This window comes from Chelon labrosus, assembly GCF_963514085.1.
Source record: "Chelon labrosus genome assembly, chromosome: 3".
Classification (NCBI taxonomy): Eukaryota; Metazoa; Chordata; class Actinopteri; order Mugiliformes; family Mugilidae; genus Chelon; species Chelon labrosus.
The window spans coordinates 26,203,095-26,220,818 of NC_140339.1; the positions used below are offsets into that span (position 1 = coordinate 26,203,095).

Genomic DNA, 17,724 nt, shown 5'->3' on the forward strand with positions numbered 1-17,724 from the left:
AGTTCAAACCGAGCATCAGAATGGGGAAGAAAGGTGATTTAAGTGACTTTGAACGTGGCATGGTTGTTGGTGCCAGACGGGCTGGTCTGAGTATTTCAGAAACTGCTGATCTACTGGGATTTTCACGCACAACCATCTCTAGGGTTTACAGAGAATGGTCCGAAAAAGAGAAAATATCCAGTGAGCGGCAGTTCTGTGGGCGCAAATTCCTTGTTGATGCCAGAGGTCAGAGGAGAATGGCCAGACTGGTTCGAGCTGATAGAAAGGCAACAGTAACTCAAATAACCACTCGTTACAACCGAGGTATGCAGAAGAGCATCTCTGAACGCACAACACGTCGAACCTTGAGGCGGATGGGCTACAGCAGCAGAAGACCACACCGGGTGCCACTCCTGTCAGCTAAGAACAGGAAACTGAGGCTACAATTCGCACAGGCTCACCAAAATTGGACAATAGAAGATTGGAAAAACGTTGCCTGGTCTGATGAGTCTCGATTTCTGCTGCGACATTCGGATGGTAGGGTCAGAATTTGGCGTCAACAACATGAAAGCATGGATCCATCCTGCCTTGTATCAACGGTTCAGGCTGGTGGTGGTGGTGTAATGGTGTGGGGGATATTTTCTTGGCACACTTCGGGCCCATTAGTACCAACTGAGCATCGTGTCAGCGCCACAGCCTACCTGAGTATTGTTGCTGACCATGTCCATCCCTTTATGACCACAGTGTACCCATCTTCTGATGGCTACTTCCAGCAGGATAACGCGCCATGTCATAAAGCGCGAATCATCTCAGACTGGTTTCTTGAACATGACAATGAGTTCACTGTACTCAAATGGCCTCCACAGTCACCAGATCTCAATCCAATAGAGCACCTTTGGGATGTGGTGGAACGGGAGATTCGCATCATGGATGTGCAGCCAACAAATCTGCAGCAACTGCGTGATGCTATCATGTCAATATGGACCAAACTCTCTGAGGAATGTTTCCAGTACCTTGTTGAATCTATGCCACGAAGGATTAAAGCAGTTCTGAAGGCAAAAGGGGGTCCAACCCGGTACGAGCAAGGTGTACCTAATAAAATGGCCGGTGAGTGTAGTTATGTGTACTACTGAACATCAGGTGGCGCCATCATCATCATCATCATCACCATCGCCACTTCTCCCTTCCGCATCTCCAGTACAGCGCTTGTTTAAGGGGCGGATAGTTTTAAATCGCACACACTTGACTTGAACGCAACCCAACAGACAGACAGACAGACGGACAAACGGACAGACCGACCTCTGGTGCTGTCGAGGAACAAAATGGGGTCTCGAGAGGAGCTTTTGAAAGCCGTATGGTACGCATTCACAGCCCTGGACGTGGATCATCGCGGAAAAGTTTCCAAATCTCAGTTAAAGGTGCGTTTTGGTTCTATTTTTCTGTGTCGTTTTTTCCCCAGAAAACTAACTTGCGTGCATGGCGTTACAGTGTCTTGGGTGCACGCATATTACTCTTAACTGTACAAAAATACAGCAGCTAATTCAGCTTAATCTGTTCAGTCAATAATTATTCAGTTGTTATTGCATAAAATAGACTTTCTTGCGTTGTAAAATATAAATTGAGGATTTTGCTTGCATTGCTTCACTTATAGAACATGTAAATATGTTCATAAATTTATGATATATTTATATACACACTACCGGTCAAAAGTTTTAGAACACCACACTTTTTTCAGTTTTTTACTGAAAATTATTCAGTTTAGTGTCTCATTGCACTCTGAAATGAAAGCATAGAACAAATAAGCAATTTGAGTTGAAAAAGAAATCATGGAATCAATTTATAGACCAAAATGTATTCTAAACTATTGACTCATCAAAGTAGCCACCTTTGTCAGATATAACAGCTGAACACACTCGTGGCATTCTTTCTACAACAGAAATCAAATATTCTTCAGGAAGTTCTTCCCAAGTCTGTTGCAGAAGTTCCCATAAATGTGTGGCACTTGTAGGTTGCTTGGCTTTCACTCTTCTGTCCAGTTCATCCCAAACCAGCTCGATGGGGTTTAAGTCTGGAGACTGTGCTGGCCTCTCCATGTTTTCAAGCTCACCATCTTGTTCTTTTTTCCTGAGGTAGTTCTGGCATAGCTTGGACTTTGGGTCATTATCTTGCTGTAGGATGAACCTCTGAGCAACTAGGGGCATACCAGAGGGTATCGCATGGCGCTGCAGAATACTGTGGTAGCCATTTTGGTTCAGGGTGCCTCTTACTCTGTACAAGTCACCGACCCTGGATCCAGCAAAACAGCCCCAGACCATCACACTTCCTCCTCCATGTTTGACAGTTGATGTCACACACTGTGGAACCATCCTCTCGCCTACTCGACGGCGTACAAAGATCCTGCGTGATAAACCGAAGATTTGAAATTTTGATTCATCAGTCCATAATACCTTCTTCCAGTCTTCAGTAGTCCAATGGCGGTGTTTCATGGTCCAGGCGAGCCTCTTTGTCTTAGTCTGACATCTTAGCAATGGCTTTCTCGCTGCAACTCGTCCTGTCAAACCTGCAGCTCGAAGTCTTCTCTTCACAGTTGAAACCGAGACTTGCTTAGTACGACCACTACTAAGCTGTACTTGAAGCTGTTGTCCTGTGAGCCACCTATCACGCAAGCTGTTAACTCTCAGAAACTTGTCCTGTTACGATGGTCTGTCTCTCTTCCATTGTTAATTGCCTTTTTCTCGCCATTTTTGTAGCAACACACTACTTTCTGCAGTACAATACTGTTCACCTGATGCTCATGAGGGTCTGGTACCACAGTGTGTTCCAACACTGCTTTTATGCAGACAGAGGGGGTTGTAAATAACCAAGAAAAGTTGGAAAACCTGTAGGAATTAGTAGCACCAGCTTTCAAGGCTGATTCAACCTTCATTGCTGCAGAACAGCTTTACAGTTTTTTTCAGTCGCTAGCAAGCGCTTACCCATACTTCAGATACTTTTTCTAAACTCTTAACACAGACTCACGCCTACAAAACACAATTGGCCAAATGGATCATTTTCTTCTCAAAAACACATTTTGTTAAATACATACTAACTCTTCATTTCAAAATAGAACACATCTTTCTCTGCACACACTAACTTTACCAAAACACTGGAAATCTGACTCAAAATTAAATTATTCTGTCAAAGAATAGCACTTGTTTTCACTTCACAAGGTACATGCAGTCAATCAAAGTACACCAGGTTTCAAAATACTGGCTATTGTTGACATTACAAAAACTGCATAGACTTTTATGTTTCAGTTTTACAGGTATTTGCATGCAAAACATGCAATCCACTGTTTGTACACTAAATTTCTTGGTTGGGAACTGTATGTCCACATGTAATGTTCACATTCAAAAGCATTCCAGTAAAAAGCAAATCATTTTTTTTCCTTTACTGTTTACTACAGGAGGTACAGTAGAAATACTGTTGACTGTATGGTAGAACAGAAAAAGTTTTACAGTATTGCTTACAGTGAACAAAATATCCATGAAACGCACAAGAGCATTCTGAAGGGGGGGGGCTAAAAAAAGCACAAAATTGCTGTATCTAATCTCTGCGATCTTCAGGGTTAGGCCACATGTTTTCATCAACATTGCATCTGATATTATCCAACGCGATGCACCTTCCACCTCCATGCAGAAAAGAACTCCTCTATGGGGTTGAGGAAAGGTGAATAGGGTGGAATTAAATTTTTTTCCAGTTGCTAACACACTAAAATGACATGGATAGCGCAAATATTTAAACTGACACATAGGGAGCAAAACCTCATCTCAAATCTCCAAAACTTTAAACAAATTTTCTGCTTTACACACATTTTGCAATTCGAAATGGCACTTTTTAAGTGTACTGAACGCGGTTCTCTGCATAAGACACAACAATCTGACATAAAGTCACATGTTTACGATTTGAAAACACTGCCATTTAAAATGACGCACTACATGAGCTCATTGGCCACTATATGTGCTACCTGTCCAAATAGGTGTTATGTAATTGTTAACACTTCAATCATGAAGTAAGCAATAAAAGACCACAGGTGAGCATCTTTTTTTCTTTTACAACAACAATGGAAGACATTGCTGAGAGAGGAAGAGGAAGAGGAAGAGAGAGGGTGAGAGTGCGATGTTGACGGGGCGTTGTGGCCAGGCCTAATTGTCTAATTATTTTGCTTTCCTCTTTATTTATTTATTTATTTTCTGCACATTTTTTCTGCAATTGTATTTTTCAGCTTACTGTTTTGTGAGCATATTTTAGTTCACTCCAATGTAAATATATCTGCTGTGCATATGTTGCACTGACTTGTTTGGTGAAAAATAAAAAAATAAATATTTCAATAGCACATGTGTGTATCTGCAAATATTTCTGTGAACAATCTGAAGAATTCTCTACAGTTTGAACTATGTTAGTATTATGGCAAAGCATGCTAAAGATGAGAGTGCTTTTCATTATGCCCAACAGTGTGTAGTTGGTTAGACAAAAATCTGTAATACGAGTGAAGTGTGTGGCATCTGGTCCAAAAGTTTGATTTTGGTTGCAGTGCTTCATTTTGCGGGATATATGAGGTATTTTGCAGTTTGGGTGTGTGGTTTGGTGAATTGTGTTAGTATTTTGATAAAACCAGCCTAGTTTGCAAAATTGTGTTTAAGCAATCGGAAAAAACTGTAAGAGACGTACCAGTCTTGGCTGGACTTCAAACCATGTTGTTATTGCTTGCGAATGATGGAAAGCCACATTGTCCCAGGTGATTACAAAGGTCCTCATGTTTTCACCCTCCTGATCCTGCTCTGGAACCAGGCGCTGGTGGAGATCATTGAGAAAGGCAAGGAGGCGCTCGGTACTGCAGGGTCCAACCTGACACCTGTGAAGGAGTAATCCTGCATTTGCAATTGCTGCACACATGGTAATGTTTGCCCCTCACTGTCCTGGCACATCAACTGTGGCCCTTTTTCCAATTACATTATGTCCACGTCGACGCCTTTTGGCCAGATTGAATCCTGCCTCATCTATGTATATGAATTCATGAGGGGCCTGGTTTATACTGTATCTAAGGTTTGGAATATTGTCTTTGCTATTGTGGGATGTTGTGTGTTAACATTCGTAAATAATACAAAAACAATCCATAATTTTGTTGGGCGGTATAGCTTGTCTGTTAAGAAAATGTAAGCATTGTGGAAATGTGTTCACTGACTGCATATTGTGTGAAAACGACATGAAATGTGTGAATAGTATGGCCACAAAAGACCGATGCTGTGCTAATTGTGTTTAGAGTTTTGAAAATGTGACAACTGGTTGGACAAACGCTTGTTAGCAACTGAGAAAAACTGAGAATTTTTCAGTTTTGGGTAACCAAACCTTTTTTTTAACCTATGTTTAACCTTATCTCTCACATATGCTCTCTTCACACTAGAGTGGCCAGGAAAATGATAAAAAGGCCTATTTTTGGGGAAGCATAAATGTTTGTCAGAGGAAACTGCTTTAGTGGAGGTTAATTTGAATCGGCTTGTTGGAATGAACTTACAGGGCTGAACACTAAATAAAACATTGTGGTTGCATTACGATAGCTGAACTAACCAAGCGAGAACCTGAAGTTTGAAGAGTAAAGTTCAACTCCATGAACTGATGTGACGCTTGGTCAGTGATGCTTTAAATGTCAGACATTGTTTTTGCGTGTGTGGCAGCAAAACCTGAAAACTGTGAGTCTAAACTTGGGTTCCGCGTTAACCTCATATATCCTGTGTTATTCTCCTGTGTCATTTTAACTGTATATTAGTCACTTCACATGCAGTACTCAAGATATGGTCTTTAATTAAATTATTGTACATTTGTAGGTGCTGTCTCACAACTTGTGCACAGTGATGAAGATCCCTCATGACCCCGTGGCCCTTGAAGAGCATTTCAAAGATGACGATAAAGGGCCTCTGTCCAACCAGGGCTACATGCCTTACCTTAACAAGTTCATTCTCGACAAGGTGGGCACAAAACATTTTTCGATACTTCAGTATTATCTTTTTCTCCTGTTCTCACTCAGTAATGCTGACTCCAATAAAGGTTCAGACCAGAATTTGTCCTTTAGTGGAAGCAACAGAGAAGACACAAGACCTCTGGAAACAAACTCAAAATAATAGAAATGAGTATCTATAATCAAGAGCTAGCCAAGACTAATTAAGATATAAAACAGATTAGCTCAGTAAGAAAGAAACCAGTTACTATTGTTTATAATCACTAAATGGCCTTATGCTAAAGTAATTTTTCTGCTATTAGCAACATGTTAGCCTAATTAGCAAGCTACATGATGTCATTGTTGTTTTGAATAGATGGATGGATAGATAGTTTTTTTATTAATCCCAAACTGGGAAATTTCTCTGTTGCAGCAGCAATATACAGGCATTCAATCATACATAAATATAACAAAAGCTAAAAATCAACTATAAAAAAAAAAATAGAGAACTAAAAAAAGAACAAAAAGTATACACTATATTTACAAAATTATAAGATAAGTAATGTTTTGAATAGTAATTTGCTGGAAAAACTAAATCACAAAACAGCCCCAAAACACTTCATCACATTGAGATAATCCCCAACAAGGATATTTGGATAGTAGCTTGATAAAATGTGCAAATATTTCCTTTATCTCAGTTCTGACAAAATGGTGGAAGGCACACTGTTAGTTTGAGGTTGCTACTAGCAACAGAATGTTCACCTGAAACCAGCTGTTGGTTTACAGACACAGTGCCTATCACCAGAGAATGTCTAATAAGGGGAGAAGTTCCACTCTCAGTGAACTTCCGGCTTCTGAACTGTTCGTTACAATGGGACTTAATAGAGAGTGGCGAGGCTCTCCGTAGACGGGCTCTGCTGTTACCTTCACTGCACTGTGTTCAGTTAACAATCCCACAATGCAGTGCTTTCAGTTTTATATAAGGTTATACATTTACTACAGAGAGTGAGGGCTACACACCTTACTTCAACTGGTCTGTTTCCAACGAGGTGGGGACAAAGAGTTTTTCGTTTTTTTGGTACTTTAGTTCTTCTCACTCAGCAATGTAGACCATACTTTTAGTAGAGGCTGAAACAAGAACGTGTCTCAGTGACGGTGTTTACTCAAAGTAGTTGTAAAAGTGATTAAAAAACAGAACAATATGAGTATCTGTAATCAAGAGTGAGTCAAAACCAGGTATGCATTGAAACTAAAATAATACAGGAACAAGGAAACAAGGTCACAAAAGTACAGACAGGCTCACCAATTACTAGCTGATGGCTACATCGATTTAAAAAGGTTACCCTGATGCTAACGTAAGACAGCAAGCTGCTTGATGCCACTGCCAGTTTGAATGTGAAAAAGTAACTGGCTGGAAAACTAAATCAGAAAACAGTCACAAACTTATATAACAATAAACTAATATCTAGAGATTAATTCCAACAAGGCCAGCTATGGCTCAGTAGGTAGAGCAGGTTGTCCGCTAACTGGAGTGTTAGCGGGTCGATTCCTGGTACACACCACATGCCGAAGCATCCTTGAGCGAGGCACTGAACCCCCAGTTTCTCCCACTGGTGCGTGAATGTGTGTGCTTGTGTGAGCGAATGGCACGTGTCATTGTGACACAAGTGCTATATAAATACAAGACCATTTATTATATTTAGGTAGTAGTCTGATAAAATGTGCTAATGTTAATAAAGACTGCTAATGCTTTAGCACTTAGCAGTCTAGGTTCTGACAAAATGGCAGAGGGAATTTTGTCAGTTAGAGGTTGGTACTAGCAACAGAATGTTCATCTGAAACCAACTGGTGGTTTGACAGAAACCCAACTTAAAGTGACAGTGGTTGTGTCAGAAACTATGTAGTACATTTTACAGATAGAGATGTTATATTATTAGATTATATATCAACCCCAGAGAAAAAATTAGAGCATTTATTATAAAGGGAGTAGTGAATGAAAAGAAGGGAACCCAACTCGTGGAATAATATCCAACTCAGCAACTGTAGCATTTTATTGTAATGAATACACAAGGCAAACGGGTGCTAGAGCTCTACACAATTAACTTTTAATCAGGAATGCTCTGTTCAACGAATATGCAAACAAGATGATGAAAATTATGTAAATGTAAATTGAAAATCAAGGAAAAAGGGGTCAGTTATGCAACAAATTAAAATAGTAGTAACCTAGCAAAACACATATTTTCTGCTCAAAGCTGCATGATACAGACTAAGATGAGTAATTGTGACCTGTTTGGTATGTGGAAGAGGAAACAGTTTCAAGCACTTCTCTGTTGTAACAATGTTTTTATGTCTACTATTTTATGTGGTAGTATAATAAATGTGAATACATCTTTATACTCTGAAAAAGTGTGTTCTTGTTTCTTTGCTTTGCAGCCTTATAAGCACAGTGTAAAGAACAACAAACACATGAGTTGGAAGTTTTAGAAAACTCTCTTTTCTCTGCTCCGGTTTCACTCTTTGTACTTGGAAGCAGTTTTCTTGCCTTTCTCTTGAGGCTCTGACTTGAATAAAAATGAGGCTTTCAATTGCATCATGTTTGTACCTCACATCCTGCAGACTTGAGGATTTGAAAGCAAACAAACGCCAGTCTCCTGCTTAGCATTTGTAAACACACTGCTCAGTGGTGCCGACCAGTTTGACTCTGACCAAAGGAAGCCTTTTCATTAACAGGTGCAGGAGGATTTCGATGTTCTGGAGTTCTACAGGATGTGTTGGACGCTGTGTTACAAGAAAAATATACACACTCAGAATCTACTCATCTCAGACAGAGATTCTTTCAAAGTCTGGTGCATATTCAACTTTCTGTCAGAAGACACATACCCACTAGTCATCGTCACTGAAGAGGTGAGAAATTTTGTTGCACCTCCCCCTATATGTGATCTAGATCTCTACCACGGTCCTAAGTTTTTAGGACCAAAGGTTTCAAAGGTTTTTATACAAGTTTATCTTGTTAGATTGAGTACTTCCTGCGAAAGCTGACGGAGGCCATGGGGACTGGATGGAGCGAGGAGAGGTTTGCAGAGCTGCACCTGAACACCAAGAGCTGCCTGACTGCCTGGGAGCTGATTGAACTGGTGGGCATGGGTTACTTCTGCAAGGGCGTGAACCGTCAGACCCTGTCGATGGGCATCAATGAGGTCTTCACTGAGCTCATAATGGATGTGCTCAAGCAGGTCAGACAGGATGATGATCTTGTTTATGGTGTTTCAGTTTGACACTCGCTTGTATCTGACATTATGGTGTCAGACTAACTGGCTGACTGAAGTTTGTTTACTTCCACACTGTGTTTTGAAGGAATACCTGATGAAAAAGGGCCACAGAAGGAAGAACTGGACCGAGCGCTGGTTTGTCCTTCGACCCACCTCCCTGTCATACTATGTCAGCGAAGACCTTGAGGAGAAGAAGGGAAATATAATTCTTGACCAGAGCTGCTGCGTGGAGGTTAATCATCTTGTTTATAATGTACAATATGAGGTCACACTCCTAGGATATGTTGACTAAACTGTTGGTATTCCCCAAATCACACCTGTATGGTGGCCGAGAGAGCTCAGCACATTACAACTTAAGAAAAAGCATACAAATAGAAAAAATAAGAAAACATCTTCATCTGTTTGACAAATCATGTGCTGCAAATATTCACTACTCAAACAAATACAGAAACGCAATACAAAGCCGTGCAAACGCAAATGCTTCTCAGGTGGCCCAAAACTGGCTGGGACATGAAAAGATCAAGACTCCAGCAGCAATTGGAACAACTTTATTTATTAGACTGACGCGTTTCAGCTCGTGGCCTTCATCAGGCTCATGATGACCCTGATGTCTTAACCCCTTAATGCCTGAATTGATTTTTCAATTATATAAAGAAATTAATTATTTGTGTTTTTGCTTTCCACTTCGACTGGTCCTTCGAGAAACTAGTGCTTGCAAAAGGTTCCTAGGAATTTTTTGAATGTGCACAAACCGACGTTGGAGTATTACATGCGTTATTTCGGCTGCAGTCTGAGCGGAAACAGTGCGTCGCGAATTCGCAACACTAGGCGTTAAGAGGTTAATTTTTCTGATATTTCTTTCCTTCACCTCGTTAGCAGAGGAAGTTGCCTGGACATGCTTGTTAAAAGCTTTTTGACACTTGGAGTTATTGACGTTGTTACTCGTCAGTGGTGTTGGATCCTTTTTTCAAAGGCTTTTGTGTAACAGTAGCCTTAGAGTTCAAATAATCAGATGAAATAAGCAACTAACGGCACTAATAACATTTATTCCAACACCTTACACCAATTTTTGAGGTCCTCTGGAAACAGTTCCGTTGCTGCTTGTGCTACTTGCATTGCGTTTCTGTATTTACCTGTGTTGCATCGTCGTGATGAAGATGCTTTCCTACTTTATCTAAGTTTTCTTAAGTGCAGTTGGTTGAGCTCTCTCCGCCACCTTATATGTGACATTTAAGGGAGGATTTGATTTAGTCAGGACTGTTTGGTGTTGTACATTATTGCCATGTGAGTGTGAGTGCCATGATATTTTTCTCCCACAGTCTCTACCAGACAAAGAAGGGAAAAAATGCCTTTTCATTATCAAGTGCTTTGATAAAAGCTTTGAGATCAGTGCATCAGACAAAAAGAAGAAGCAGGAATGGATTCAAGGTACTGACTAGTCATTTTCCACTGCTCTGTGACTTCCTCTTCAGAAAGAGTCTCGTCATCATTGCCTTTTGAATCTTTGAATGTCATTTTGAGTATGTCTGTTAAATCAGTCACGATTCCCCCCTCACTCCGTCTTGTGCCAGCCATTCAAACGTGCATCCAGCTGCTGCGGCTGGGGATGCTGTCTCCCCACCGGGAGGCCCGACTGAGACGCAGGGAGCTCAGGCAGAAGCAGCAGGCGGAGGAGGAGGACCTGGCGGAGAGGATGAAGCAGCTCCAGGCAGCCAATGAGAACAAACAGAGACAGCTGGAGGCCATGAGGATGGTTTGTGCTTAACTCTCTTAAAACTTGACTTGGAGAAGGAAGACTTAGGAATATTTTGTTTTGCACTGCTCAAATGTCAAAATGAGTTTTCTATCAGGTCACACTGTGTTCACAAACAAATGTAGGGGTCCCCTTTGAATGAATCCTTGGGTGAAATATTGAATCCAATATCTTACATTTTTTACATTCTTTCATTCATCTTCTGTAGCCACTTGTCCTGTGAAGGGTGGCGGGGGGGCTGGAGCCTATCCCAGCTGTCATCGGGCGAGAGGCGGGGTACGCCCTGGACAGGTCTCCAGTCTATTGCAGGGCTAACACAGAGAGACAGACAACCATTCACACTCACATGTACACCTACAGCCAATTTTAGAATCACCAATGAACCTAACGAGCATGTCTTTGGACCTTACATTTTTTTAAGCATTTATTTTGTAAGAGCATGGTAACACTATCCATATATAATCCATATAATAAATATATCCCCTATAACAAGACCACAAACTAACTAAACATAATCACCATTAAATCAAGGCCTCCTTGATGTGATAAACCTCATAAATGTGCTCTTCATTGCTGGATGGCTTTATAGTGCTATATATCTGCATTATTTCAACCCGCTGTAGTTTGTTTTGAGAAATGGAGTAAGACGCATAAGGAGTCTCCTTGAAAGTAAATGAAATTAAGTAAAAAGTAAAGAGTGGTTTTGTAAATGACCTTAATTTTACTGTCAGTTCTTGCTTTTTTCATGTTTTACAAAGTGCAAATTTAGTAGATTTTGTGTGGGCTCATTGGTTAGGGACAAATATGTCTGAATATATGTTATTGATGACCACATAATGTGAGGTTATGCAAGCAGTAGTTCAGTGTAACTCAATAACCTGGACCAAGATCTGAGTTGCTGTCCACTTCTGCTTATGTTCACGTATTGTAGTCCAAAATAACGCACACACAATACAACAGAACAGGGAACCAAAACTTGCTATGCAAACGACATGATGTGTCAGTCAGCAACAGCTGCGTCTAGTGAAGGTGACGCATGAACTAATTTCAAAAGCTGTCGATATTGGTGACTTTTCACTTCTCTTTTCAATATGCCAGGTGGCTTTAACATCTAAAGTCTCTCATCGCTATTGTTCTTGGTTATTTTATCTAGAAATACTCTTTTAAAGTAGCCACAGATTTCTCTTAACAAAGCCCAACTTTCTTTACTAAGACTTGTCTGAAAAGGATTTCCTTGCGCCCTGATGTGGCCTACAGGCGAACACATAAGTAACAGCCCTTTCCTCTATTGTGTGTCACAGAAAATGGAAGAGGCTGCAGCTAGAGCCTCATTAGAGGAGCTCAGGAGGAAGAAGAAAGAGTTAGACCTGCAGGATCGCTACAGACTGGACTTGGAGAAAGAGAAAATGGTAACCACTGTGCTGAGTCTCCCTCCCACAGCTTTGCTCTTTTGTATTAATAATGTGACGGCTTTGTCATGAGTACAGAATGAAACTAATTCTCCAGTAAACTGTCTTTTTATTGACCTTTTAGTTTCTGATTAAGTCACCATGACAAGCCTGTGGTTTTGCTTTTCCTGGAAACAGGAACTAAAAATGAAAAAAAATAAATAAATGGAATTAAATTTCCCATGATGTGGAGTCATATTTGATGTCAGATGAGCATGTTAATTAATCATCCTTTGAATGACTACACTCATTGATCTCTTCATAGGATAACAAAAACTTTATTGTTGAGTATTGTTGATTATCAAGTTACATTACACCACTGCAGCAACACGTAGGCTGATGCTGATTTACACTTGACTTGTAGGAAACTGGCGCTTTGTGAAAGAGTCTGTCATGTGAGAATGTATGCATGTGTGTGTGTTCACTCGTTCAGGTGCGTCAGCAGATGGAGGAGCAGGTGGCTCAGAAGTCCAGTGAACTGGAGCAGTACCTGCAGCGCGTCCGAGAGCTGGAGGACATGTACCACCGGCTAGAGGAGGCCTTAGAGGATGAGAGGCAGGCCAAGCAGGATGAGGAGGCCATGAGAAAGCTGCAGGCCAGGTCTCAGTAACACGCCCACTCACTTACACTGGACAGTATGTGGATAAATACTGGAAGTAGACGCAGTAATAACCCGGATTACCCTCCAGATTAACAGACCAGACAGACCAGACTTGATTTATGAAACTGTGGCGCAGATATAGATTTTGGGCTTGCGCCTTGGTGCTTGCACTGCTATCCACTGAGCTGAACACACTTCCAAGTCTTCCACAATTATAGTCTCAAACTCCTCTCTGCCCTCTAGCCAGACAAGAAGCTGGTAACTGAGTAAAAAAAGTTTCTGAAATAAATTATATATAATAAATTGTTGTTTTTATGTGCTGCTGTGTGGCAGGCTGCTGGAGGAAGAGGCAGCAAAGAGGGCAGAGCTGGAGCAGATCCACCTGCAGCAGCAGAGGGCGCTGTCTCAGACAGAGGCTGAGAAAGAGGAGCTGAAGGCCGTGCAGCTGGCCAAGGAAAGAGACCTGCACGCAGCCATGCAGCACCTGGAGCAACTGGAGCAGGAGCGGCGTGGAGCTCTGCAGCAGTATGAGGTCAGGAATATAATAAATAAAAACTACAATTGAATGCTTTTAGTGTTTGTCTTTACACAATCCCCAACTGTCAGCCAACTAAGTGCGTACTTAATGTTTACACTAAAGCCATACACTATAAATCAATATAAATCTTAAAATACACTGAAAACACTGCTGAGTCAAAACTAAATTCTGTCAAAACAGTATTGCAAAAATACTATTTTACCAGAGTCCATTAAATCTGACTGGTTTCTTGAAAAGGAACAAAACAAGTTAATGATAAAATGTTTCAGTATGTCCCATTCATCCATATATGTTTTCTGCTAACATCAGTGAATGTGGTCAGAATCTGTCTCTGTCTTTCACCCTCAAACACAGGAGGTGTCGAGGAAACTTGAGAGAGCATCCAACAAGACTAAGACTTGGAAAGACAAGGTGGCCAAACATGAGGGGCTGGTGCGTCTCATTCAGCCAGGTAGGAGGATTGCTGGCTGCTCTTTGGTGTTTTTTTTTTTAGTTTCTTTCTTTGTTTTTGGCCTTTATTATGCCTTTACGTTAAGGAAGTCAGGAAATGATGGGATGAAAGAGGGGGACGACATACAGCAAAGGGAATATTTATGATTTCACCCTGTGCTCTTAGCTGCAGTCAGGACTTATCGCTCCAGTTTAGATGGTGGCACTGGCTGACATTTATCTCTTCTCTTTTGCCCTGATTTTTTTTTTTAGGTGATAAAGCACCTCAGCGGATAACCAACTGGGGTCCAGCATCGTTCACTGACGCCGAGCTAGAGGTGAGGAAGAAAACATGGCAGGAGACCAAGAACCAGGGAGCTCGGGCTCAGTCGCCATCATAGATGTATCCCTGTTTGGGAAAACTCTGCCTGTATCCAAAATCACCTCCTTGTTCACTCACAGATATTATACAGTATGTTCTCTCAGTAGTGAGCAGTGAATTGACACGTATGTCAGCTCTTGTACTTTTTGCATCTACAGAGGATTCATTTTCACACACAGATTAAGTGGCGAACAGTAAATGTAGTGCACTGTGTAGTGACTAGGCAGTGATTTCGGACACAGCCTCCGACTATAGTGAACATCTGAGGAACATGCATGATAGTTGCTGAACTGACTGAGCCGCGTAACAGTTGCAAAACTAATCCTGTTTGGTTGCTTTAAAATGTGCAGCGTTTAAATGCATTTCAGTTTAGTTTCTTCTGTAACAAACAAATCATATCCAGGCACTAGAAGTGGTTTTGTTTGACAAAATAATCTTGAAATATGAAAATAATCAGTTTTTTTGGAGCTTCTCCCATTCTGTTCGGGGGATGATTTGTTGTGAAGCATCTCTGTGACAATTTCATACAAGAGTTCATGACACGAAGCCCCAGAGTAAAAGCTAGTAAGGGAATTATTTTACTAACATTCAGTTCAGTTCTTTCTGTGATTTCAATTCTTCCATTCCATTCATAAGCCTTTTTACGAATAAAGACACATAAATGTAAACAATCCAACAACCGTTTCTATTTTATTGGTTCCAAACTTGCAGTCAAGCCATCATGACTCACGTACCATTACATATTCACATGTACAGTATTTGGACACTGACATAATTAATGTTGTTTATGAAAACATTTTAAAGTTACAGTTATATGGGCATAAAGTGCAGTCTCTTGGCTTTAGTTGGAGGGTATTTACATCCAAATTGAAGAAAAACGCATTCATATACACAGTCCCCTATTATCAGGGGCTCAAAAGTAATTAGACAAAAATAAAGTATTTACAGTTTTTTTCAGTCGCTAACAAGTGCTTACCCAAAACACTGGAAATCTGACTCAAAATGAAATTATTCTGTCAAAGAATAACACTTGTTTTCACTTCACAAGGTACATGCAGTCAATCAAAGTACACCAGGTTTCAAAATACTGGCTATTGTTGACATTACAAAAACTGCATGGACTTTTATGTTTCAGTTTTACAGGTATTTGCATGCAAAACATGCAATCCACCGTTTGTACACTAAAATTCTTGGTTGGGAACTGTATGTCCACATGTAATGTTCACATTCAGAAGCATTCCAGTAAAAAGAAAATCATTTTTTTTCCCTTTACTGTTTACTACAGGAGGCACAGTAGAAATACTGTTTACAGTATGATAGAACAGAAAAAGTTTTACAATATTGCTTACAGTGAACAAAATATCCATGAAACACACAAGAACATTCTGAACAAAAAATACAACAGAAAAAAGCCCAGATAAAAAAAAAGCACAAAATTACTGTATCTAATCTCTGCGATCTTCAGGGTTAGGCCACATGTTTTCATCAACATCGCATCTGATATTATCCAAGGCGATGCACCTAAAACCGCTTGGTATTTCGGATCCACCCTTGGCGGTCATCAACTGTGATGTCCCTGCAGCCAGCATCCATGGCTTCAAGGAGGGACATCTGGTCATGTGGCTGATGGTCATAAACCTTCCACCTCCATGCAGAAAAGAACTCCTCTATGGGGTTGAGGAAAGGTGAATAGGGTGGAAGGAAGAGACGTACCAGTCTTGGGTGGACTTCAAACCATGTTGTTACTGCTTGCGAATGATGGAAAGCCACATTGTCCCAGGTGATTACAAAGGTCCTCATGTTTTCACCCTCCTGATCCTGCTCTGGAACCAGGCGCTGGTGGAGATCATTGAGAAAGGCAAGGAGGCGCTCGGTATTGTAGGGCCAACCTGACATCTGTGAAGGAGTAATCCTGCATTTGCAATTGCTGCACACATGGTAATGTTTGCCCCTCTCTGTCCTGGCACATCAACTGTGGCCCTTTTTCCAATTACATTACGTCCATGTCGACGCCTTTTGGCCAGATTGAATCCTGCCTCATCTATGTATATGAATTCATGAGGGGCCTGGTTGGCCTCCAATTGAAAAAAACTATTATCAGATGAGATATATTGTTTTTGAACTGATATCATTGCAGAAGCAGAGGTTTTTATACTGTATCTAAGGTTTGGAATATTGTTTTTGCTATTGTGGGATGTTGTGTGTTAACATTCGTAAATAATACAAAAACAATCCATAATTTTGTTGGGAGGTATAGCTTGTCTGTTAAGAAAATGTAAGCATTGTGGAAATGTGTTCACTGACTGCATATTGTGTGAAAACGACATGAAATGTGTGAATAGTATGGCCACAAAAGACCGATGCTGTGCTAATTGTGTTTTGAAAATGTGACAACCGAAAAAAACTAATTTAGAGTTTTTCTCAGTCGCTAACAAGCGTTTGTCCAACCAGTTGTCACATTTTCAAAACTCTAAACACAATTAGCACAGCATCGGTCTTTTGTGGCCATACTATTCACACATTTCATGTCGTTTTCACACAATATGCAGTCAGTGAACACATTTCCACAATGCTTACATTTTCTTACAATTTTTGCCCATTGCATGAACACGTTTTGCAAAACTTGGCTCACTGTGTCAAAAAAAAATAAGACACAACACTGGGAAATAAACCATTCACATCGATGTCAAATTGAAACTCTGCTATCAAAACCTAACAATCCTGAAAATGTCACTCTGATGACAAAATGATACCCACATGCATCATATGAATACACTGTCAGATCAGCAGCAACACACTAGTCTGCTTTATATAAAACACAGCAGTCTTTTGTTTTCACTGTTTTTATTCAGTTCCACAGAAGGAAAGTTTTCACAACAACCAAAAAGTGAAATACTCAAAATCATTACATTACAGTAGTGTATTTTACAGTACAGTAAATTCAGTTAAAGCAAAAATAAAACAATACATTACTGTAAACGCAGAAAAACACAATTCTGCACAAGTGGGCTTATGGATCCTGCCGTCTGTTGGTGTCCACCCCAGTAGGTCTTCTAGCCATTCTATAGAAAAATGCAACCACAAATTGTTATTGATTGCTTCTTTTTTTTTTTTTTTACAGTACTGAATATACTGTACTGTATTTACCATACACAGTACTGAAACATCTCAACACATTATCAGGGTATGTTTCACAAAACCACCACTTTTGTTCAAAAAGGAGCATTAGCCACCCTGCAGTACAGTACATGTGATACGGTAACGTGATATGGTACAGTACTTTAAATACTCTAGATACAGTCTGAGTAGAGTAGAGAGTTGAGGACATACCTGTTTTCCAGTCGGAATGTC

The 17,724-nt window shown here is 40.5% G+C and overlaps 1 protein-coding gene across 1 annotated transcript; it reads left to right on the forward strand.

Moving 5' to 3' along the window:
• Positions 1–662: 662 nt before the first annotated feature.
• LOC311486011 (switch-associated protein 70-like) lies at positions 663–15,495 on the forward strand. Its single transcript, XM_084541756.1, has 12 exons — positions 663–1,397; positions 5,844–5,984; positions 8,684–8,857; positions 8,968–9,186; positions 9,308–9,454; positions 10,542–10,650; positions 10,794–10,975; positions 12,277–12,384; positions 12,857–13,023; positions 13,358–13,556; positions 13,917–14,013; positions 14,265–15,495. Exons 1-12 carry the CDS (start codon positions 1,302–1,304, stop codon positions 14,390–14,392), a joined length of 1,767 nt encoding a protein of 588 aa, XP_084397882.1. The 5' UTR covers positions 663–1,301; the 3' UTR covers positions 14,393–15,495.
• The last annotated feature ends 2,229 nt before the right edge of the window (positions 15,496–17,724 follow it).

Excerpts from the sequence above, each read along its gene's own strand:
- LOC311486011 (XM_084541756.1), top strand. The coding sequence starts at position 1,302 with ATGGGGTCTCGAGAGGAGCTTTTGAAAGCCGTATGGTACGCATTCACA. Across the intron at positions 12,385-12,856 it reads ACTTGGAGAAAGAGAAAATG|GTGCGTCAGCAGATGGAGGA; the intron begins GTAACCACTGTG and ends TCACTCGTTCAG. Across the intron at positions 13,024-13,357 it reads ATGAGAAAGCTGCAGGCCAG|GCTGCTGGAGGAAGAGGCAG; the intron begins GTCTCAGTAACA and ends GCTGTGTGGCAG.